Genomic DNA, 26,252 nt, shown 5'->3' with positions numbered 1-26,252 from the left:
GATGACAAGAAAATTTCCATGATGATTTCATTCTACCCCCCCCCCCAAAAAAAATAGAGAGAGAGAGAGAGAGAGAGGAGGAAGAAGAAGAAGAAAATAAGCTAATGAAATAGCTCAGCCAATTAAGTGATTTGCAACAAGCTGGAAAAGTAGTGTTTGATTCCTGATATAGGCAGGAATTTTATTCTTTGTTAGTGCTAGGCCTCACCCAGCATGCTCTCCAATTGGTTGAAAGGCATTTATTTTGACAGAAAAGCAGTAGAATTGTGAATATGATCACTCACATCTCACATAGTATTTATGTTTAGAATGTGTGCAACTTTCTTTCAAGGTCCAGTACCTCATGGATCTGTGTGCAGAAACCACACAACTATACTTTATTCCAAGCCAAAAGGATCATATTCCCACCCTAGTTTTAGAAGATTTATTTTAATGTTATTCACCAATGTATGCTTTGTTCTTCTAAGTATTAACTTACCTTGAAGTTTCTCAATAAAAAAAATTATGTTTAGTTTTCATTTCCCCTTGCATACTACATCTCCCATCCATCCCTTCCTTCTTCACTTATACCCCTAACAATATCACTTGAACAGTGGGCATAATCAAGCTCCTCCTTATGTAATTATCTCCACCACTTTGTTACTTCACTTTATCAATTTCAAAGTTTCTAGGTAGCACACTGGAAGATAAATGATACTGAATACAGTGATATTAAACACTCCTTTAATTTTCCTTGTATGATTTCCCTGTATTTAATTTCATAAAAACTGAATTAATAAAAGGTGACGTGTTCATAGCCTTTTCCTTCCACTTCCAAACACACAGTATGAACAATTAGGGCAACTGATGGCACATGCACTCAGAAGACTTGTGAAAGTATCACAAATAAAAAGTACGTGGGTCGTTTCATAAATAATGCACAGGTTGGCAACATTGTGGATTAGATGACCCAACAACAGTGAGCCTCACGTCAGTTACAGTTCAGGGTTTGAGAAAGAAGCGCATTATTTTGTTTCACTTATAATGTACTCTGTTCTTAAATAACGTGAGTCAGAAATGGAGCCTGCACGGTTCTCGTGTAATGTGACTGTTGAAGATCAAAGGTCGTACGTTAAGATCAAAACTTGATGTGGAAAAAACCCGACAGAAATCGACAGTGCTTTAAGTGAAGTTTGTGGAGAGTTAACAGTGGACTGCAGCACAGTTTCTCGCTGGGCTAGTCGTTTTGTGGTGGTCATGTGAGCATAAACGATGATCCAAGGCCAGGAAGGCCGAAAACATCAACAGATAAACGAAGTGTGAAACTTGTGTCAAATGCTCTTGAAGAAGATTGTTGTGCGACATGTGAGGAACTTTCTGAAACCACGGGGAGTCCACCAACGCCAATATTCTGAATTCTGACAAATGATTTAAAGAAGAGAAAGATTTCTGCTCGATGGGTCCCTCACTGCTTGACTGCTAAACAGAAGCAGAAACGCCTCGATATTGCAACCTTGCTGAAACAAAGATTCGATGTTGAAGGTCAAGCATTCTTGTATCGACTTGTCGCTATTGATGAAAAGTGGGTTAGAGACTTTGAACCGGAGCTGAAATCACAGTCCAACGAGTGGAGAGGTCCATCTTCCCCATGACCAAAAAATATTGACGATCTCAATCAAAGGTCAAACAAATGATGATCTTTGCTTATGATCACCAAGGAATCATCATAACAGACAGAGTGCCATGTGGGAGAAGTGTCACAGCAGTCTATTATTGTGACTTTATGCGAAATCTGCGCAGAAAAATGTACAAAAACCGACCTGTTGCGCGAGGCTGGGCCGATCATTCTCCATGACAATGCTCGCCCGCACATTGGGAATGTCATAACAGAAAAGCTGCACCAATACGGTTGGGAGGTGTTGCCTCATGCTCCTTACAGCCCGGACATGAGTCCACCAGACTTCGACTTATTCCCAAAGTTGAAACAACCTATGCGAGGCCATAATTTTCCCTCTCTGGAAGGGCTTTGGCTGCAGTTACATGAGCCATTCGACAGATACACAAAGATGGTGTCCTGGATGGAATAGTAAAGCTTCCCACATGTTGTCATTCAGAAGCAGGGGGACTATACTGAAGGACTGTAAAGAGATATTAAAAAACAAAATATACATGGACGTAAACAAAATATTGTGTGCGTTATTTCTGAAATGACCTATGTATGTATGCTAGATGTTAGCCAATGAGTAAATAGAAAATATGTTACACAATGTTTGGAAAAGGACAGGCAGAATACAACACAAATGATGAAAGCTATACATGTCACAGTGAAAACTCTCACTAAAAGAGAAAGAGTGAGCCACAAGCTTCATGTGAACAATTTCTTATTCTCTGCAGATGTGTCTGATGACTCGAACCTGATCATTGGATTGTTGAGGGCTGGTCAGACAAAATCACAAAGGGATGATAGGGCTTGGCTAATAAGACACTAAAATTGAAACTGGATTACATTCATATTACAGTAATAGGTAACTTGAGAGCAATGATCTGGAAAAGACAAGCACCATGTGTCTATATTGACAAATACACATAAACCACTAGCACAAGGCAGCTTCTGTGATAAACTGTGAAAGTTCAGAAACCGGTCAATGTTGAAGAGTACAACTGGCAATGAGCTACACTGACAAAGGGGAGAGAATAACTAAAAGCTATTCAAAACAGCCATTTCTAAGCAATACACACGCAACAATGGGGGTTATGCAACCTGCTCATAGGCAACGGCTCAGTAAACACACTTCCACGCAGGCACAATGATGTCACACTCTTACGGTGCTTAGCTATCATGTGACATATGTATATCTATAACTCAATATATATGAATATTAAAAGATTAACTTACTTTGATGATTTAAATTGTGAATTCCAATCCATTTCCAATGATCCATCACTGCCTGGGCTGGTAACTGTTCATATAAGTAAGAAATTCAAATAAATGTTAACACAAATGCAATTGTCCACATATCCTAACGAGTATCAAATATAGGGTGATTCACGAAGTTTTACCCCGACTTATGGTACATATTCCTGGGGTTATTTCCTGCAAAATTTCCTTATAAACTTGTGGTCGATTTTCAGTAGTTACAGAATAACAATGGATTTTCGAAATGCATCATTGTGAGTGCAGCGCTATGCCCCCCTCCCAACTGGGCGACCATGCGTTCCAGTCAGCTGTGTCAGCAGATAATGCAGACCAGCTGGAATGTTGCATGTAGGTAGGCAGTGTTCCAGTCGTAAATAGGACGTTGTGTTGGTGACTGTGAAGTTAAGATGCTGTACACATTTTCCACTGAGGAATATGCCGATATGGTGTTTGTTTTGGGTGTATGTGATGGAAATGCGGGAGCTGCTGCTGCCAAATACGACCAGTGTTATCCTAATTGCAGGATTCCGAATCCTAAATCTATTAGCAGTACATTCAACACATTAAGATAAACTGGTTCTCTCCCCAGCGTTCATATACAATACGAACGAAATCCTCAACATGAATTGTGCGAAGAAGAAAACATTCTCGATGCTGTAGAGCACAGTCTGCTTGCCAGTACAAGACGTCTAGCTCGGCGGTTCAGTGTTTCTCAGTCCATGGCGTGGAGGACTCTTCATTAGAACGGGCTGCATCCTTATCATTTACAGCCAGTACAACATCTACAACCAGGAGACTGTGCTCTTCGTCTGCAGTTCTGCAACTGGTTAATAATAATAAGACAATAATCCCCATTCCACGATAGAATCGAATTTTCAACACCGATTCAGCGTCAATGTCTGGTGTGGTGTTCTGTATGATCAGCTAATCGGGCCGTTCATTTTATCGCATTTGGGGCTGGATGAAGGACATTGTGTACCAGGTGAAGGTACAAACACGTGAAGTGTTGCTTGAACGTATTCTGGACGTGGCGATGACAATAAGGAACAAACGTGTGGAACTGTGAAATGCTACGAGCATGGTTCATACGTGTGTGATGCGTTTGTGATGATGTGCAGGGAGAAATTTTTGAAAAACTTATGTAAATCCAGTCGTCTTCTAAAGCACTATAGTTTAAAGGAAACAGATTGATAGAAGGGTGTGATATGCAACCATTGGTATGTTTACAGAATGGGGTGCTGAAAATAATGTAATTTTGTAACATAAAATTGATGAAAAATGTTGCACAATGCAAAATTAAGAAATTAAAAAAAAAATGGTTTTAGAATGCTTCTTTCCTAAAACATTAACGATTTAAAGAGTGTTTGTATTGTATTTCTAATTTGTTTTGACTGAAATTCGAAGAAGAAAAGATTTTTCGCCAGTTTTCAAATTACTGTATCTCTTTAATTATGAGTTGGATACCATCAGTATATTAACATTTTTTGTTCCAAGTTACCTCAGGAATGCCTTCCCTAAGTGGGGGTAAAACTTTGTGAATCACCCTGTATAGGCTTCACACTGGAATATAAAAAATTTTAAGTTAATTGAGAAGTGTGTTTGTGACAAATGCCTAAATACTTTAATTTCAAGACACTTTACTTCTTGGACCACCTCACATGAAAAAAACACAGAACTCAGTCACAAGCAGTAAAACCTGCCCATAATAGCACACACATTATTGAAAAGTGAACTCAGTGAAGTACACATTTTCAAAACACATTCCTTGCTAGTCTGCAAACTTATGACAGATAACACATTGTAGAGCTAATAATCACATTACAGATAGCATACAGCTCAGGTAGAAACTGTTTTCCTCTGACTCCACTAAATATTTACCAAATTAAAAATCTTACCAAATAAAAGTTGCAGTGCTTACCTAGATAATTTTATGCAACATACTCTTTTTTTAAATGAGCTATTTTGGGGAAAAACTGATAAATATCAAACTACACTTCAAGTGAAGTGGGGATATGTGTTCAACACAAACCAAAATTAAATTAGGTCACAAGTTTCAGTGTAGACACTTCAGTATCACATATCACTGAAATCTGTTCAATAGCAATATAGGCAAAACATTCAGACAGGCAGACACACATGACTTTAAAATTATGTATTCATTTTATAAACTTCATACAAAGAATACATACAAATGGATATGGGAATTATATAATTACATTTAGAAGCTTCTGGCCTAGGTAGTATTACCCGCGATTGTACACTATATAAAGAGGCAGAATTTAATTATACTGTCAGTTGTTTTTGACAAAGCTGTTACAGTTCTCTTCTTTTATCATCATACATAAAAGCATAAATCTGTCAGTTAGTTGATATACACACGTATTATAAATGTACTGTCACAATTTTATGCAGTGACTATAGATGGGGTTTGGATTGGTAATTGCATTTACTGAACACTTACAGATCATAACTACAAGTAACTACAGCGCTATCACTAATTCATGCACTCTATAATTCACTACAGCACACATTAAGTCTTCTCAGTTTGCTGCATCTTCACCAGCTGTTGCCTGGTTATGGCTACAATGCCGCTGCTTCCTCAGCTTCCATGTTCACATCCTTACTGGCAGGCAACTGTCTCACAACTAACTAAACTGTAGACTTGTCCTTATAATGCCTTGGCACGGACAGCATAGAAAATACCTCTCAATAGTTCTTCTATTGTTGTGTCACATAGCTGTCGCATGCACTGCATAGAGAACAGCACTTACCAGTCATTCATTGGTGTGTTATGAATCTGTTGCAGCCATTACCGAGCAATGGCTGTTGTTTACAGAGTCAATAGTTCATCGTAACACAAATATTTAAAGACACCAAATATGAAGAAAGTGTAATAACTTACAGTACCATACCATAAACATTTCATTCCACTAATACTCATCTCTATAAGAGAATTGACCCCATACTGAGCACACATGTGCTGATGAATCTCTATACCTGGTACAACTTCTGCTCACAAAGAACCTATCATAGATCGTTGATCCTCCTTGGTGCAACTCTCAAGTTTCACTGCCATGTTCACTGCTTCATAGCAACTGCCACGGTAACTGCAAGGTCAACAGGCTTGCCTTGCTGATCAGTCACATGACACCTTACAATAACCACTCCCCCACCTCCAAACCTCTTGCCTATTTACTTCAAAAATATAAAAGCACAAGAAACTTTTTGAAGATCCCTTGTATATAGCCTTGACAATGACAGCATTACTGGGAGTGGGGGGGTAGGGGGGCATTCTTCACTACTTGTACTGATGAGTGCAGATGTACTATGTACCTTTACCAGATCTAGAAATTCCAATGAATATTATGTTGAGAATCTAGTAATGTAAAAATGTTCAAGTTGGTAATAGTGATTTATATTCATTTGTTTTTGTTTTGTATTACAATAAAAAGTTCTTCTCATCCAATATGGCTGTTAAGTGATATGGACAAAACGAACATGGATATGCGTTGAGACCAAGAAGAAACATTCAAATGCACCCAAAGTACCGAGACTATCACACGGAGAGTCAAAAGGTGGGTATGCTCACCTATACATATGACGAGTGCATGGAGAGCGAAGGCAGCGAGAAGTGGAAGAAAGCCATTAAGGAGGAAAAGGATTCGCTCTACCAAAACAAAACTTGGATATATGTAAACAGAGAGAAAGCAATGGGCAAGAAAATTCTGACCAGTAAATGGGTTTTCAAAATAAAGGATGGTGGAAGACACAAAGCCAGACTGGGTGTGAGAGGATGCCAACAAAAGGAAGGGGAAATAGATTTCAAGGATACCTTTAGCCCAGTTGTTGACATGAATTCTCTTAGAGTACTGTTTGCTATAGCAGCACATAAGAATATGAACGTGCAAACCTTTGATGTGAAGATTTACTTCCTGCCTGGAGACCTTGAGGAGGAAAACTACACGGAGATACCAGAAGGATACAAGAACACTGGCAAGATATGTCTCCTGAAAAAGGCATTATATGATCTAAGACAAGCACCATCGCAATGGAACAAGAAGTTGACAACCTTTCTAAAAGAAGAAGGTCTAAACCAACTAAAATCTGACCAATGCATTTTTAAGAATGATGCCAATGGTTTGTTCATGGCCATTCATATGGATGACAGGATAATCATGGGAGGGGATGAAAGACAAATAGAGGAAATTTTGCTGAAACTGGAAAATCAATTCCAGATAACAAAAACCACAAATCCAATAGTGCAGTGGTTCTCAAACTTTTTACCTCTGAGCCCCCCTGAGAAGAGAAAATACTCTCAGCCCCCCAGCCTGTTTTTTTTTTATCAAAATAGAAGTCATGGTATATTTGACATTTCATTCAGTTTATTTTGTTTTTTCTACATACTATTTAGCAGTTATCTTACTCAAAATTAAAGTATCACAATACTAGGCCTACAATAAAAATTAGTTTTAACACTTGCAATTAACCAAAATATGTATTGAAATGAAACGATATTTAACTAACAAGTATTTAATTTTTTCTGCAAAGAGAATCAAACATTATATGTCAAAGTTCAGTGTGATGGATGGGCCTGCTTTTGAGAACAAAGTTTATCAACACGTGGCGTAATATCAGAAATGGCCACTCTAACTTCTTCAGCAATATTTAGCCTTGAATGATACTTTGACTTTATAGCTGCCAAAGCAGAAAAGCCTGTCTCGCATAAGTAAGTTGCTGCGAAAGGAATCAGGATTTTCAATGCTTTTTGGCTCAAAGTTTGGAATTCCATGCCAATATATATCCAGAACTCCAACAAAGACAGTTCCTTAAATTTACTTTTTAATGAAGTATCACTAGTGAGATCGATGAGTTGTTCTTGCTCATTTACACGTATATTCAGAGATGATGGCCCAGGAGCATTTTCAAATGGATTTTTAATCCAATTAAATTTATCAAAATCACTGCAAAAGTATTTTTCGAAATGAACTTTCAACATTATGAGATGATCAAGTAGGCAGCTTTTTATGTCCATTGGAGCACTGGATTATCAGTGTCTTGTACCATTGACACCAGAGTAGGGAACATGTCTAGCGTGTCACTTTCCATACTGTTTCTCCAGAGCTCTAATTTTCTCATGAATGCCTTCACTTTGTCATTCCAAGAAAGTACAGTTGTCTCATTCCCTTGAAGTGAAGTGTTGAGAATATTTAGTTTCTCAAATATATCTGTGAGGTAAGCCATTTTCAATAAAAAATCCTTGTTGCTGAAACTGTCAGCTAGTGAGTGATTTTCCCCATTTTAAAAAAAGGACATCTCATGCCTCAGCTTAAACATTCTCTTTAATTCCTTGCCTCTTGAAAGCCATCGAGCATCACTAAAAAACAACAGAGCAGTGTGTTGGGCACCCATTTCCTCACACAGCATTCTAAAAAGTCTAGACTTCAGAGGATTTCAGAGGACGAGGCTGCTGCCGAACTATCAACACTGTCTCTGGCATACGCGTTTTATAATTTCTGGTAAAGAGAATAATTATTAGTTATTTTGAAATCCATGATAATTAAAGCCTGTACTCATCAAAAGTTTTTCTATATGTATTTTTATTTTGTTACTTTTCTAATTGATTTAGGGCAGTTTTAATTTTTATCTATAGCAAAGTATGCTGAGCCCCCCTTTCAAGCCCTTCGCCCCCCCCCGGGGGTCGCGCCCCACAGTTTGAGAACCACTGCAATAGTCTATTTAGGAATACAAAGTGAGAGGCAACCAGATGGGATATGTATCTCTCAAACCAACTATGCAAGCCAAATGTTGGAAAAATACAACATGCAAGAAAGTCGAGAAATGAAAACACCCATGGCCACGACCTCACCAACAAATGATGAAGGAGAAAATGACACAAGACTTCCTTATAGAGAAGCTGTAGGAAGCCTGCTATATATGACTTCTAAAACCAGACCCGATATGGCATTTGCTGTAAATGTGGAAAGTCAAACCTTGGAAAATCCTGACAAAATAGTTGTTCGGAATGTGAAAAGGACCCTTAGGTATGTGAAAGGTATGCGAGATTCAGGAATAAAATATACCTCATCTGACTCCGAAACTGTGAAACTGGAAGCATTTAGTGACGCTGATTATGCAGGGGATGTAAAGGATAGGAAGAGTGTAACGGGATATGTAATTATGATGTCAGGGGGCCCAATATCATGGTGCTCTAGGAAACAGAGTATTGTTGCATTATCAACCACTGAGGCCGAATATATTGCAGCAGCTGAGTGCTGTAAAGAATTGAAATATCTAAAGACGTTGATAGAGGAGTTGACAGAAAAAGGGTGGAAGCTGAACTGTGTGTCGACAATCAGAGTGCAATCAAGCTAATAGAATCTGGACAAGTAACGCGTAGGAGTAAGCACATAGACGTTAGGTATCACTACATAAGTGAACAGTTGAAAGAGAAACTGTTCTCAATCAAATATTGTGACACTGAAACTCAGCTGGCAGACATGTTAACAAAACTGTTATCACCAGAGAAATTTACCAAGTTTAGAGACATTATACTTAAGAAGAAATAAGTCTGATTTTGATAAGACTGAGAAAATTTTAATTACATGTACTAATTTGTAATCTGAAGACCAAAATTACTAAGTGTTATTCAATTTAACTTTCTAAAAGAGCTAATAATGTTGATAACATTTTGAAATTAAGGAGGAATGTTGAGAATCTAGTAATGTAAAAATGTTCAAGTTGGTAATAGTGATCTATATTAATTTGTTTTTGTTTTGTATTATAATAAATAGTTCTTCTCATCCAATATGGCTGTTAAGTGATATGTAAGCACAACACAAAGAAAATCAACATTTTATACCCTGATATACCCTGGTTCTAAAGAGGTTAATTTTATGAAAAAAAAAATTATATTGGAACTATCCCTTGTCTGAGTTATATTTAAAATACACAGTATTTTGCAAGTTGGCTGTACACCTGTTGTCAAGTGGAATTATATATTCTGTTATATTTATATGTGGAAATTAGTCATAATGATTGGAATCAAATTCAAGAGCACTAGGCTGTATGCTAAGCATTAGATTACTGAAGTGACCTCAGAATGGTTCTTGTTATAACTCTGCTTGTATTGCACATACAGTTGCTTCCTATACCAGAGCAGTGGCAGACATATGAGCTCATGTCTAGGTTTGGTTGGCTGGTGACCTGTTCAGCTGCTCTGATATATACTAACTCTTTCAACTTCTTAGTTCAGGTTTCCAAGAAAGGAAGATCACTTAACATCAGAATCACCAAACATAAACACAACCAAAAAGTGGAGAAGTATCAAAGTTTAAAACAGCAAAACACTCCTGGGGTGGGGACCATTGTCAACAATGAATTAAGGCAGAAATCATCCACAAAAAAGAAAGCAGGATCACTTGCAAGGACAATCAGGCTTAAATGTCAGCTCCATATGCGTACAACAAATAGAATTATAACCAACAGCCTTATCTGGGCAATTCTAATGGTCCAGTGCAGTGTTTCTCAACCGCAGGGCCATGTCAACAATTATGCCAGGCCCTCATCTTATAGAAAAAAGAATTTACCAGGCCATGGCCTGACAAAGGTAGAGAACCACTGGTCTAGTATTCAAAAGGTTCTGCATTTCAGCCCAACCATCATCACTAATAAGAAAATAAAAATAATAATAATAATAAGTCTGCATAACAACATCTGCTCATACAAAGACATCAGCCAATGTCTAACAGAATATTTGTATAAATTGTACACCGAGAGACCAAGAATTAACATCTGTCAAATACGGATATCAGATGTTACATGGTAACAGTATTTTCTCTACAACTGTGCAGAGCATATGCATTATTTCTCATCGTATTATAATTAAAGATATCTGAATATAAAACTTTATGAGACTGCTAGATTTTGTATACGTCAGCAAATTACTAGGCCTATAGTACTGGTTTCTGGACCTGAGCTGCATCACTTGTTTCACTGTATCTGACATTTCAGTGTTTGGCTAGTGTCCAAATAAAGACAATAACCGATCACAAACCACACACACTACAGTCCACCCTGATCATGAAGAAGATGACAATTGCAATGTTCACCAACTACTAAATAAAATTAAATATGTGATTTGACTATCACCTGAAATGCAGTAACATGTATGAACACAGGTTGCAATAATCTGTCTTTAAGGTTTCATTCCTGCAACAAGGAAACACTATATAAAGAAGACAAAATTTACTATAATATTTCATGTCACCTCTATTAATTTTGTTATTAAGGAAATCATAATTTTTTTAAAAACTTACTACTCATTCATATCAACGAGTCTGAAAGGGGATTAAGGAATGGTAAAAAGCAAGAAAGCAAAAGATACGTATATATTTGGGGACCAGACAAAAACACTTCCAAAAGCAAAAACAGAAACAGAGTTCTAAGGGTAAGCAATTGCTCTTTTCTTTCAAACATAAGTTGCAGGCCTTCATGATACTTTAAAAGCCACAGACTTCTATGAAATATGCTTCACCTCTGCTTCTTTTCTGTCCTGGAGAGGCTGATAATACTCTCCCATGTGATTTTCTTTTCTGTTTATTCTGCAATCCAAGTTGAGGTGTTTTAAATACAGGACTCCTGCGGTCACATATTTTTGAATCCGCTTTGTCTGAAGGAGAGCCTGCCTCTTTTGTTTCAAGTTCTTCATGCCACCAGTCTGAGCTGGATTCACCAAGATCTGAAACATGCCAGCAAATTTTGATAATTATTTTAACAAACATTATCTGTCTCTCTGTGTGGTTTAAGGCTCATGCTGTTTTAAGTTATGGATCATGTGCTCTACTTCACACAGGTTCCTTGATTTCCACATGTTTTCATCACAAATGTCCCTCTTTCATTTAACAACCCAAAAGTATGAGGTAGTTGTATAAATTACAAATCAATTCCTCATGTTACATCCCCACTCATCGTTTATTTTGTCTCCTTTCTGCATAATCATAAAATTATCACTGAAATGTGCGAAATAAAGTAAACTGTTAGACTGGTTTATCTCTCACCAATGGCCCAAATGGGGAGCTGGGATAACTTGGTCAATATAGCAATGGACTATAGGCTAGATGTTAGAGAAACTTGGGTTCGTTTCCCGGCAGGGGCCAGAGATTTTTCTCTCCTTCGCAGCGTCCAGAGTGGCTTTGGGGCCCACTCAGCCACCTGGCCAATGTGTACCAGATTCTTCTGCAAGGGTAAAATTGAAGAGGCATGAAGTTGACCACTCACCTTTACCTAGTTCCGAGGTAAAGAATGGTTGGACTATACCTCCAACCCCCATACATCTTCATGGTGTGGTGCTTAATTAAAAACAAGGAAAACTTTTATCTTTTTACCTTCATTCCCCACCAAAATTAATACATCCAAAATGACGTATCCATACAAAGAAACAATTACTGGAATGAAACTATTTTCATTGTCTGGTATGTAACAGGCTGTCTTGTGTCTTATCATGTGTATCGGTGTTTGTATCACATGAACCCTTTTCCTTACCTTCAATATCATTTCTCAGCAATTCGTATATGCTTAAATTTTGGTCATTGTTTTCGTGTAACTCACAGTCCTCTACCGAAGTTATCATTCTTATAATACTGTGCATCTTTCCATTGTTTCTAATATTACTTGACCGGATGGGACCAACATTAAAACAATAAAAATAACTCCACACATAACCTAAACAAAACAACACTGTTCCTACTACACGTACGATACCACGCGACCGCCAGAACGGCCAGAACCGCCAGAATTTCAATTTCCATGGTACATCGAATTCGGGTGGTGGTCGAGACCGTCGAGACTTTTGGGGCTTCTGTGTAATGATACGTGTAGTCTGCAAGGGATATGTAAAGTTCGAGCCTTTGGAGGTTTAAGCAAATTTTGTGCTGTTCCGAAATATTACGCAATGTCAGAAGGTAAAGACCGCAAAGACAACAATGACAAGTACGGATTCCAAAATGCAACCTCAGTATATACCTTAACTGTGTGAGATTACATTGTATAATTCGATTGTAGCAACGTATATACAAGTTCGAGTAGATTCTAAAGGGTTCTGACGATTGTGTATAGTACTTTGAATTACTGGGTTTGCGGAATTTGCCCATCGTGCGGTATTGTAGAAACTAGAAAACGTTTCGGAAGCCGGATCTGTTTCCATCCTCAGGTGTAGGTGGGAGACAAAATACTCTGTTGGGCCCCTTAGAAAGACCTAACCTCAATCACTGGTCCAGTTTCCGCAGCGTCATGTTTTCTAGCTTCTAGAATACCGAACGATGGCCAAAGTCCGAAAACCCAGTAATTCCGAATGAAAATCTGAGTATGAAAAAAAAGTCAGATTGATTCATATACTTTGTACTTTGTTGTACAAAACTGAATTATATTTGTTTTAAAGGATTCTACTTTCCAGGATATTGTGCCGTGAAGTACATTGAAAGTCCACTGACGCTGCAGGGAACATGTCGCCACAATCTTCACAGTCTAAGAATAAGCCAAGCAAGAAACGAGCCTGAAACAGATGACAAACAGGCTGACATGTACCTCCAAAATGTTAGTTGTCATTCAACCATCTTTTCAACGAACTACACGGCATTATGTCCCAGAAGGCAGAACTCTTCACAGCAACTGCATATTTACTTTTTTTCTGTAATTACTTATTTATTGTGACTTCACTGCCAGAATGAAAACACATTCATTCCACAGTGTGCACAATGACAGAGTAGGCATAAAATAATATGAATATTATAACCAGATCAACTAACACTCCAAAAATATTGTGGGAATTTGTTAATAGAGAAAGAAGCTCACCAGAAAATACTCTCACTAGTAATATACACTTACAAGACGGAAATGAAATAGTCTCAAGTCTGAGTAGAACATGTAACATATTTAACAAAACCTACATAGAAACTGTAAATAAACTTATACTTGACAAAAATTTATTACATCCACAAACTAGTAATAACAATATAAGCATAAAGGATTCACTTGTCCTATTAGAAATAACAGAGACTGAATCGATTAAAGTAATTCAGGGCATGAAGAATAAAAAATCAGCAGGACTTTAGGACATCTCACCATATCTGCTAAAAAAAAGTACACCTTACATAATAAGGCCACTCTTAAAATTGGTCAATGCATCAATCAGAGAAGGCATCTTCCCTTCTAAACTAAAAAAATCAGTAGTCAAACCAATCTACAAAAATGAGATAAAAGAAGATGCAAATAACTATCGTCCAGTTACTCTTGTACCTGCCCTTTCAAAAGTTCTGGAAACAGTAGTAGCTAACCAATTAATAGCATTTTTAGAAAAACACAATATACTTAATAAATCTCAGTTTGGATTTAGGAAAAATAAATCTACTAACGATGCAATTGCCACAATTATTGAAAACACAATAGAAAGTTTGAATGATAAAATAAAATGCAACTGTGTACTATTAGACTTATCAAAAGCCTTTGACTGTATTCAACATAACATTCTCATGGATAAATTATACAAATATGGAGTTCGTGGTATACCTCATAAGCTAATCAAATCCTATCTCAGAAATAGAACTCAACACGTAAAAGTAACACACAGAAGGCAATCACATGAAAGAATATTTGTCAAGTAGCCTCCCAGTGAGATATGGAGTCCCCCAGGGATTGGTCCTTGGCCCATTACTCTTCATCTTGTATATAAATGATATCCCACATCTAACACAAGGCAGATCAATACTGTATGCTGATGACACATCAATACTGAATGTAGGACAAGATATGAATGAGCTCCAAAACACGACTTCAAATAATATAGGAGTGTTAGAGCAATACTTTGAGACAAATAATTTATTTATAAATCCATCTAAAACTCACCATATTCTCTTCCAGACAAAACAGTGCAGGCAGGAAAGTAATCTATAAATCCTAATAAAGAACAGGGAAATATAAAATGTAAAAAGCACAAATTTCTTGGGGGTAGTAATAGATAGTACCGTGTGTAACCGCAACATGCAGGAACCTCAGCAATGTTGTTGATTTACATTTTTAATTACAACGTACTACACGTAAACGAACTGTACTACAGTTAACAATAGATGATACAGAATTGACCCCAGCACCAGCAGACTTCAAGAATGACATCTGGTCTTTCTGAGGGACAAGCAAGCTGCAGGTCACTTGAAAACCCAGAACGGAGCAGGAAGTATCCCACTGTGTTTTCTGGGGATTTCAATGCTTAACTTCGACTGTGCGAGTCTTTGAAAATTTGAGACTTGACAGATACGAGTCGCAATAATTTTCGAAGGGGCGTACCAAGCGATTGTTAGCGTACCTCCATTTATTTGAGAGCTGTCAGAGGGACCGTGTTGTACTTAGGCCCAAATTAACATGGATCTGGTTAGGGATTGGCTGAATGCAAATGAGAGAAACACCCAAATTTTAGGTTCAGCCAATCAGCAAAATTTCAGAGGAGAGGAATCCAGGTGTTCCCGGAACCATCGGGACTTCTGCCTCTCCAGAGCAGTCAGTCATTACAAGGGAATAACAGCAGTCAGTCACCAACAGTGAGTAACAGGAGTGAGTAGCCAAAGGGAATAACCGGAGTCAGTAGTAACCTCCCGGATGTTAAATCAGTGTTGGCCTGAGTCCAGTGTACAAATTCAAAGTGCTACAGCCGGGTAATGGGTAATTGTAGTGAACATTTACAAAAAAAAAAGCAACAGTGTTGGTGAAGTGTGTGTTTTCAGTGTTCTCTCTCTCCTTGTGTGAGCAAGGCCCAGAAGTCGCCCTGAGACAGAATCTCGTCCTACCGTCTGAGCAGTCGGAATCCCAAACGCCTATCCATATCCCCCCTCCCCTTGTTTTCCCCATTCCAAATTCGTGGATTTCATCCAAGTCCACTGGCGCCCACACAAATCCAAATTCAGAATAATCCCACACCCTACCCTGAACCAGACAGCAACAGGAAGTGGCGGATGAAAGTGCAGACCACAAAGGGGCGAACGTGAAGGACATGTATAAGTGATGCCGAACGTGTAGGCGAACGGTAAGGACAGCAATAAGTGGCGACCAACTCGAGAGGCTTGAAATCTCACTGAGCGGTAACGACGACGACGACAAGAAGGAGGGCAGTAATACTTGAGCTGGGAATTACATATTGAAAAAACCTGCAGTAGAACTAGCTGTAACCTGTTCATAATTAACAGGCTATCTAAAATACTCGATTTAAATGAAAGAAGAATGTTATATTATGGTTTGATCTATCCTCATCTATCTTGTGGAATAATAGTATGGGGACATAGTGCTAAGACCCTCACTAGAAGAATTTTTGTACTCCATAAAGGGGTAGTAAGATACATTGCAGGGCTAAAACATCTGGAATCGTGCAGGGATAGCTTTAGAAATCTAAAGCTACTAAGAGTATACTAGCTGTATATACAAGAAACAATCCTATATGTAAAAAAAAAGTGTAACTGCACAGTGAATGAACAACCACACACATATAACACAAGAAATAATAAAGACTATCATATATATGGGCACAACTTAGAACTTTATAATAGTAATCCTTCAGTAGCTGGCTGTATCTTTAACAACATAAAAGAAATAGCAAAAATCAGTTCACAAGGGAATTGAAGAAGCTATTTATTCAGAGGTGCTATTACTGAGTGGAGGACTATTTGAACGATGAATTCTCGAATATTGGCTACTGATATGAGTAGAAGTATATAGTATATAATGTATATTAGCTGAAAGAATTGGCATATATCATTGTATCATGATCTACAGGATTAATAAAAGAATGAAATGAAATAAAACAGTATCAAAATTATATGAAATTTTAGCATTTGCTTAGTGTGACAGGTTACGTAGTTTATTTAACCGCCATTTACATAGTAACGTAGCATGTTATTGAAAATTCTTCCTTGTTCTCTATATACAAGTACTCTGTCAGTCCAGACTTTGCAAATGAGATCATGTCTAACTTATGTTAGAACAGCAGCTTAGTCACTTTAATGGTCTTAAGCTTGATTGCCACCAAGCTTAAGCCTCATATTTTCTATGTCTGGCTTTGCCTTGTCCAATACTGCAAACATGTTCATTCTCATGATTTTGTATGACCTCTGCTTCTTGTCTGCACAATGTTGTTATACAATCATATACATACAGAAAGTTGAAAACCATGTATTGTATTGTATTTATTACATGTTCCAGCACATCCATACAAGGCCGAAGCCACTGGATACAGAACCTGTCACACCAGAAGCTTGCTAAATCAGCAGGTAGTCAACAGAATAATGCATATAAATCCACAATAAATCGAGCATATGAAACCCTACACACCACTGCAACTACATAACCTACTATACTTAGTCACAGACCAGTGTGCACTTTGGAAAATTTCCATTGGTGCTGAGAACCTTGTTTGCAAGCACTGCAATTTTTAAGAGGTAGGTGTCTGCCACAGATTTCCATGTGGGGCAAGCGTAAGTCATTACTGAACTGATTGGTGCCTTATGGAGGGTTAGTTTAATGTTGGCACTTAAACACTCACTTTTCAATATGGAGTAAATTCTAATAAATGTTCTGAAGGCATTGGCTTGAATCATTTCTACTTGAAGTCTCTCTGTAATCCTCTTATTGGAGATGACATCTTAGTTACTAACTTGTCCTGCTTATAACATCTAGGTACAGACAACATAGAAAACATTGATCCTCTGTTCTAGTGCAATTGTTGCATTTGTATCTGTTTGTGGAGACATTGCCTATCAATGGCTGTTTAGTTGCTTGTTTTGCCAGTATTGCCTAGCAACAGGTCCACATGCTACATTATTTTGAAACATGGCGCACAGGCACAGCTGTCAGAATATTTGAAGACTTCAAAAAGAGTTGCCTGTTAAGGTCTCACATTATCCTACATAATAGTGTGACATGTTGCGCAACGGAGAACCCCTCCCTACCCAGCAGCAACATGGCAACTCAGGCCACAGTGATGTGGCAGATGAGTCAGCACTCCCCCCCCCCCTGCAGTGACGTAACACGCAACACTACGTACCCGTAACCAACTTCCAACAGCGTTGCTATGTAACAGGCAAACACAGCCACTATATAAGAGAGCTGCACTGCCTGTGAGGCTAGTTGAAACATAGCAGCAGTCGCGGTAAGAAGACCCGAACACGTGGTGACAAGATTTTATGTGACAGTGTGCAGTAACTAAGAAGTCAGCGAGTGGAAGACTTATTGTGCGCTTTCAGGACTTTGTGTGTGCTGTAGTACAGTTATATTTGGAGTGTGTAATTCAGAGAGATTTGTATAGCTCCCGCGTTATTAATACGCGAAGACTCTTGAAGATAGTGTGAAGAGATTTGGTTGTAGGGTTTATAAATTGTGAAACCCCGCAACATTGTTATAATTAATTGTAGCCGTTACTTGTAGGTTGTTGAATAAACCAATTAACAATCTCTACGGCGTCTTCAGTAATGAAACGCAGTACAATAGTAACATACAGAGCTCAGTTATGTAGGTCATTTCAGAAATAATGCACACAATTTTTTGTTTACGTCCATGTTTATTTTTTTTAATATCTCTTCACAGTCCTTCAATATAGTCCCCCTGCTTCTCAGTGACTGAGTCCCAACATGTGGGAAGCTTTACTATTCCATCCAGGACACCATCTTTGTTTATCTGTCGAATGGCTTGGGTAATTGCAGCAGAAAGCTCTTCCAGAGAGGGAAAACGACGGCCTCGCATAGGTTGTTTCAACTTTGGGAATAAGTCGAAGTCTGGTGGACTCATGTCCGGGCTGTAGGGAGCATGAGGCAACACCTCCCAACCATATTGGTGCAGCTTTTCTGTTACGACATTCCCGATGTGCGGGCGAACGTTGTCATGGAGAATGATCGGCCCAGCCTCGAGCAACTGAGGTCGGTTTTTGTGAATTTTTCTGTGCAGATTTTGATAAAGTCACGATAATAAACTGCTGTGACACTTTTTCCTCATGGAACTCTGTCTGTTATGATGATTCCTTGGTGATCATAAGCAAAGATCATCATTTGTTTGGCCTTTGATTGAGATCGTCAACATTTTTTTGATCATGGAGAAGATGGACCTCTCCACTCGGACTGATTTCAGCTCTGGTTCGAAGTCTCTAACCCACGTTTCATCATAGCGAAAAGTCGATACAAGAATGCTTGACCTTCAACGTCGAATCTTTGTTTCAGCAAGGTTGCAATGTCGAGGCGTTTCTGATTCTGTTCAGCAGTCAAGCAGTGAAGGACCCATCATGCAGAAATCTTTCTCTTCTTTAAATCATTAGTCAGAATTCGGAATATTGAAGTTGGTGGAATCCCCGTGGTTTCAGAAAGTTCCTCACATGTCGCACGACGATCTTCAAGGGCATCTGACACAAGTTTCACACTTCGTTTATCTGTTGATGTTTTCGGCCTTCCTGGCCTTGGATCATCGTTTATGCTCACACGACCACCACGAAACGACTAGCCCAGCAAGAAACTGTGCTACAGTCCACTGTTAACTCTCCACAAACTTCACTTAAAGCACTGTGGATTTCTGTCGGGTTTTTTCCACATAAAGTTTTGATCTTAACATACGACCTTTGATCTTCAACAGTCACAATACCCAAGAACCGTGCAGGCTTCATTTCTAACTCATGTTATTTAAGAACAGAGTACATTATAAATGAAACAAAATAACGCGCTTCTTTCTCAAGCCCCGAACTGTAACTGACGTGAGGCTCACTGTTGTTGCGTCATCTAATCTGCAGTGTTGCCAACCTGTGCATTATTTATGAAATGACCCATGTACAAACATATAAGGCTGACCCAGTTTTGAAATGTACCAAAATTACTAATTTAGTGAGACTGTAAAGTAACTAAATTTAAGCATTACATGTCACATAATTTTGGAAACTTTTGTGAGAAATGGGATATCTGGTCACTTTCATGTTCACCTCAAAGACACATAATGTATTTTTTGATTTTCTGTAACTTTCATTTATAAGGTTATGGTCACCACTAATAGTACCTCTACACAGGATGTGTGGGAACCACTGTTATCTTACACGTGGAAAACAGAGGAGAAAATAATACCATATCCAATGTTAATATGTTCTAAATTTCTTTGGCATTAATATTGAATGTCACACTCTGCTTCATAGCTGTTATATAGTTCTCATTAGCAAGAGGAATCTGGGAACATAACTGCTGTGTAAAATGTTTGAATCTATAATATATGTAGAAAAATTTATTTGCAAGTAGTTTTGCAACATTGTATTTGAAATGAAATTCAGCAGGAAGATTGCAGACATCTACAGTGGATGATGACCAAGTTACTGCTGAACAAAGTAAAGAATTTGCTTTTACAGACTTAAAAGTAATGGCACATATTTTCATTAGTGTAAACAGAATTAAAAAAGAAAACATTTTTGAACTTCTTTGAAACAGATACTTTATGAATCACAGATGTGTACTACACAAATCTTGATAACATTAAATACTTCTTTATGCAAGAAACATAATCACTAGGGAAGTTACTTTCTTAAAAAAAAGTCCCATTTTCAGAGGACAGAATCATGTCCAATACAAGTTTGTTGTGTGTTTTTGTATCACACTCTCTCTTTAACCAGGATAATGGTCTACATGTTGACATAAGCTTGAAGTGTTATACTATTACCATACTAGAATTTGGATAGACTTGAACGGATTCTGACGATGGTGTATACTGTACTTCTTTTGGACTTCATCCATCATCTGATATGTAAAAGACAAAAGACCACGACGTTTCGGAGACTGGATCTGTCTCCATCTTCACAAATCACTGGGTCCAGTGATTGAGACTAGCTCTTTCTAACGGGCCCAACTGAGTAGGTTTATCCTTCCCTACCCACCTGAAGACGGCGACAGATCCAGTCTTCGAATTGTCGTGGTCTTTTGTCTTTTACATACGAGACGATAGATGAAGTCCAAAAGAAGTACAAAACTAGAATTTGTCAACACATGATATTTACAGACATTTTAAATCCACCATTATATAACATTTGTTACATCCAACACAGTTAATGATAAAGTGCATTGTTTTCGATGTTATTTATGCAGTGTGAACATGTAAGAGGGTGTAATCTTTGATAAAATTTATATGATGTCTCTTTTCATGTCAAGTATGTACTTGAGCTTTCATGCATATATGTAGTTGCAGGTCCAGACTTAGGTAACATTCAGATGCCATTTTTCCCCCCATACAGATCAAAGTTTTCTTAAAATATTTTATACGCATGCACATTCCTCACAGTAAGAAATCACATTCTCAACCATACAATACAACCAAAGCTTTATTTTTCATTTAACCCTTAGTACTCTGGAAAGAAGAAAGGGTGATATGTAATTGAATTCAACCAGGACTTGCATTTTCAGGATTTACTTTTCAGTTAATTTCATGGTGACCTTATTATAATTCTCAAACATTTCCAGATGGTTGGTTACCTACTGTTTTTAAATGGATTAAAACTTTCATATCACACCAGAATCTTACAAGAGGGCAGGTGATGAATTTAAGGGAAAGTCTTCAGCCACCAGTTTCATAATCACTGTTGAACTTCCAGTATAAACTTACTCATTTTTATTATTATGAAGAGGTCGGACAGCTGCCAGTGAAATGAGGAGTTAACAAATTAGATGAGTGGGTTTGATTTCTAGCAGGGGAGGGGTTATTTTTTCTTCATCACCATGTCTAAACTACAAGCTGGGCCCCACTCAACCTACTATTTCATGGATACCACACTTTAACTGATGGGGAATTGATGGAAGCATGAAGCTGGCCACCTAAATGGAATGTAGAGATATGTGTGTGGACCATTAACTTCATGCCCCTTACAAGTCTTCAAAGCAATTTACATAGGTACAGGGACAGCTTTTCACTTTTATTATTGTTTTGTTCCTTAGTTTATCTTGCATCACTTCTTTGACTGCATGCGGTATACAGCATCAAATGGAAGGATAATTGTGAATGCTGTGCAAAGGATATGGAAGGAAACAGTCATGGATTGTATTAAAGCACTATCTTAGTATTTGTCTGAAGAGTACAGTGGAAATCATGAAAAACCTTTTAGAATAGCTAAACTCTATGCCAGATATTGAATATAGGACCACCTGAAGACGGATTTATGCCAATTATTGAACTATGATGATCAATCAGTTATCATCACTCACACTGCTGGCTCAGTGTATCTAACTGATAACCTGTGTAATATTTGAAAAGTCCTGTCCTCTGGGAGATAATGCCATGTAGTCCAATGAAAACAGACTACACGTCAGTACATCCCAGAAAACAGGACTCTTCTTTATGTCCACTGTGAGAACCTCAAATCCTATGATGTGAAATAGCTGGATTATCTTCCCTACAACACAGGCAAGAAAAATTTGCTTTGAAATTCTCTGCATGTATATAAATTATAAATAATGTCAATGAGAAGATACTTTCATGAAATTAAGCATTTGTACCTTCATTCACAAAACGTGTTAAGTTTATCAACACCAACAATGTATAACATAGTACTTTCTTGTTCCCCAGTGAAATTCAAAACTATCACATGAAAACAGCCATGAGATAATACATTTCTGACACAGTGAGAAAGAAAACGAATAGAAGAGTACTTCTTGAAATTTTTAACATCTGATATACCATTTACTGCAAACAGAAATTTACAACTACAAATTATGACACCTTTTTATATAAAAAATACAATATACAATGTACAGTATACCCTCAATATAAAGTTGGTATTCAGGGCCAGCTTCGGTATCCACGTCATAAGTGAAACTGACATTTCTCTAATTTTGGAATCCCTGTCATGTATACAGTATTTATGCAACGACTAAAATATTTTTTATTTTTATTGCTAGTGGAGTGGGACTAAGTCCCTTGTACTGTCACCACTTCTGGCCAATTGTACCATATGACTAAAATATATATATTAAATGTAAGGTACATTTCACACTGAGGTCAAGCAGGTAAAAGGGATGCTTATTAAATTTTGACGTTTAAACAAAAGACTTCCATTATCAGAGAACCCAGAAACATACAGCCTATCATAGTGGACTATCAGACTTTACCCTCTATATCTGCATATTTCAGCAAAGAATGTGGCAATAGTCATACATAAAATTCTTCAACTAAAATATTTCACAAACATTTGTATGATATAAAACATAACTGGAAATTACAAATTACAACTTGAAAATAGTTTATTCTTCAAATAATACTGCACCATGTCTCATTCCTCTTAAGGTTTACAGGTAACGTTACAACTAATACCTGCCAATTTTTACTTATCTTACAACCCTTATGTCTGCATTTATTTGTAATAACTTNAGTGCTGCACTGTATAGGTGTTATTCTGTGCAGTCTCCTACACAGAATAACACCTATACAGTGCTAGAAACAAGAAGCCGCTGCAGCACTACAGACATAGGGTGAGTAACCCTGACATTTATAAATAAGTGTAGTGTAACAGATACGTGAGTGTATACACCTGATGATGACCGTTTGGGGCCGAAACATGTAGTGTATAAAGAAGAACAAAACGAAAGACCTACAAATATAGTTTGCACTTAGGATGGAGTTATATCATATATCATATTTTTTAAATCCTAATTTAATAAAGGATGTCTTTCATTATTAAAAATGTTAGTAAATGTTCAATTAAAAATTTGTGATCTGATAATTTATGTTTCTTGAGCATTATCTACTCAGAAAACATTCATAACACTATGCTTTGCCATGTCTATATACACACAAAACAATAACATTCTAGATGAAAAAATATTAGGTAAAATTTTGTATTGCAGGTATCATCCATGAAACTTTCAGTTTTATTTTAGAATTCTGACTGCTGCTTTCCTTGTATGCTGCAAGTTTACATTTAACAAGCAGCATTCATCTTCTGTTTCCTGACTTATGATTCAATTAAAGGCATTAATAATTTGTTATACAAAGTCTCTACTTATAACAGAATCTACACCCAAACCAAAATTTTGTAGCACATTAACTTTATAAGGGCTGCCACATTATCTGAAGACCAAATTCACTTTCTAAAATTATATCTTGCCCAATATTCTAGGCACCAAAACCATATAAAATAAAGTTTGTAGAATATAAGAACTTTTTATGTTATATACTAAACTATCAGAAAACAGCTTCCAAACCACAATCAGACTGGCTAGCATATTAATAAATCCCTTCCCCTTGTACATAAAATGTACCCTATCTGTCCCTTGGCAAGAGTACACTTTTTAAATTGTCTAGGTAGTTTAATGAGCTTCAAGATAATTAAGAACAAATGGGAAGCAGTTTCTTTTGCTATGAAAACCAACAGAATACCAAGCACAAAGATGTAAATGAAAGAAATTAATAAATGCATTGAGGAAGTATCCCTGTTTAATTCTGGTAGTCTTCCTGATAGATCAGTTCAAATATATTGCTAAATGAGTAAAATGTTTTCTCGTGCAACTATCAAGGAGGATAGAAATTTTTCGAGAAAAATGTCTGCCTTGTTTAGCGAATGTATATTTTTTTTATACAAATGTTAGTAAACATTCCAAATGAATAAATAAAAAGAAAAACATTCCCTGTGGGCTATGCAGTTTCATTTGATTGACATGATAAAACCCTAAAATGTGAAATCAGCATTCTGGATACTGATACGGCCACACAAATTTGGCTATCCCTCAAATCAGATGACTGCATTTTCCTTGGTTTTTAATTATACAATCACAGCCTTTAATTACACTTTAAGAAACTAATCAAAGTTTAAGTCACAAAAATTAATTTCATACTCCTTTTTTAAACATGAACCATGCTTCATACAAATAAAAATAGATGTGTGCGCACATCTTAAATTAAGTTCACATCACTTTTTAGTGTGACTACAGATGGGTAACAGATCTTAACACTGTCCTCTCCTTACATCTTTGCCATCTGGCAAATATCCCTCAACTGAACTAAGCTTTAACTTTGGCATGCACAAACCACATAGAAAACACAGCTCTACTATTGTTATATCCATGGTTGTGTGCGAAGCCATCGGTATGGATCCCACAGAAGACACTGCTTTCCAGCTTGTCCCTTAATCATTTCTTAATTAACCTCCAATTCATCTTCCCATTTTCTTTTCAGTAACAGAACTGTCATCAGGCCCTGGATGACAGAAAGATATCTTCTCTGAGCCATACACTGGCATTGGGTCCAGTATGACATCATGGGCTTCCAGCCCCTTAATCGAGGTCTTTAAACTTATCCTCCACCCCGTCCCCATGTGGGACTGGGTCACGTGGTGTTGCCCTCTCCCCTCCCTTCTGCCCTGGGAGCCTTGCTTGGAAGTTAATGAGAGTTCGGAAGGACAGTACTGGTTATGGATCCATAGGGTCCTCGCGGTGCTTAGCCAGCTAGTAAGTGATTGTCAGATTTCTGTCTGGCAGGGAGTCTACATTTGGTTTCGGTATGTGGGAGCTGGTTCACGGCTGGCAAGATCACCTGCGGTCGCCCGTCGTCGGGGTTGTGCACAGCGNATTTACCACGCTGCTAGCTTGGATCCCTTACTCTAACTTAGGGAGCGTGCGAGCACAGCACGAGAGCCGTATGACGGAGCAACGTTTCCCCCTCCGATTGAGGAAAGGTAGACGGAGCCGAAAGGTGCCAGAGAGAGACGGTACAAATGGTATATATAGTCCCAGAGCGGACAGACGGCACAAGTGGTAGCAGAGGAAGCGGCTCAAGTGGTAGCAGAGCGATCGATTTTCACTTAGGACCTTTGGAACGCTAATTGTTAATAGCCCCCTAGGCTGTGCCTGGGCCGATGGATTGTAAATAACCTGTCATAGGCTCTGTGTATGTCTACATATATAGTATTTATACTTTTTCTTGTGTTCCATGGTTAGTCAAAATACCACGCGCATGGATCCATGAATTGTTCAAGCAGCAGCTGGAGAGTTTAGCAAGTCAACTAGGTGTATCTACAGAAGGAACGCTGGACGACTTGAGGAAGCGGGTGAGAGATAAGTGGACCACGATCAAGCCTTACATGCCTCCACAGGCGTCAGCTAAGTCATTTCAAACTATGAACCCCATTCAAACGATTACTGATCCCACAAGTCATTTGGGTGCTCCCGTAAACAAGATGAAGATCAAATTAGTGACTGACTTAATTGCTGCCATTCCCCCCTTGATAGATATGGACCCTGAACAGATACTACAATTTTTAATTCAAGTAAATCAGATAATTGGATTAAAATTGTTACCTGACACTGAATTTATGGCATTGTTG

General features: G+C 37.8%; 1 protein-coding gene across 1 annotated transcript; it reads right to left on the bottom strand.

Annotated features, from left to right (window-relative positions):
- Positions 1-2,344: 2,344 nt before the first annotated feature.
- Positions 2,345-12,666, bottom strand: LOC111867897. Its single transcript, XM_023858112.2, has 4 exons — positions 12,437-12,666; positions 11,430-11,633; positions 2,876-2,939; positions 2,345-2,415 (listed from the first exon to the last, which is right to left on the bottom strand). Exons 1-4 carry the CDS (start codon positions 12,446-12,448, stop codon positions 2,345-2,347), a joined length of 351 nt encoding a protein of 116 aa, XP_023713880.1. The 5' UTR covers positions 12,449-12,666.
- Positions 12,667-26,252: the final 13,586 nt, after the last annotated feature.

Source organism: Cryptotermes secundus, unplaced genomic scaffold, assembly GCF_002891405.2.
Source record: "Cryptotermes secundus unplaced genomic scaffold, Csec_1.0 scaffold111, whole genome shotgun sequence".
Classification (NCBI taxonomy): domain Eukaryota; kingdom Metazoa; phylum Arthropoda; class Insecta; order Blattodea; family Kalotermitidae; genus Cryptotermes; species Cryptotermes secundus.
Note: the sequence above shows the minus strand (reverse complement) of the source record. Positions and strands in the feature narration are given on the sequence as shown.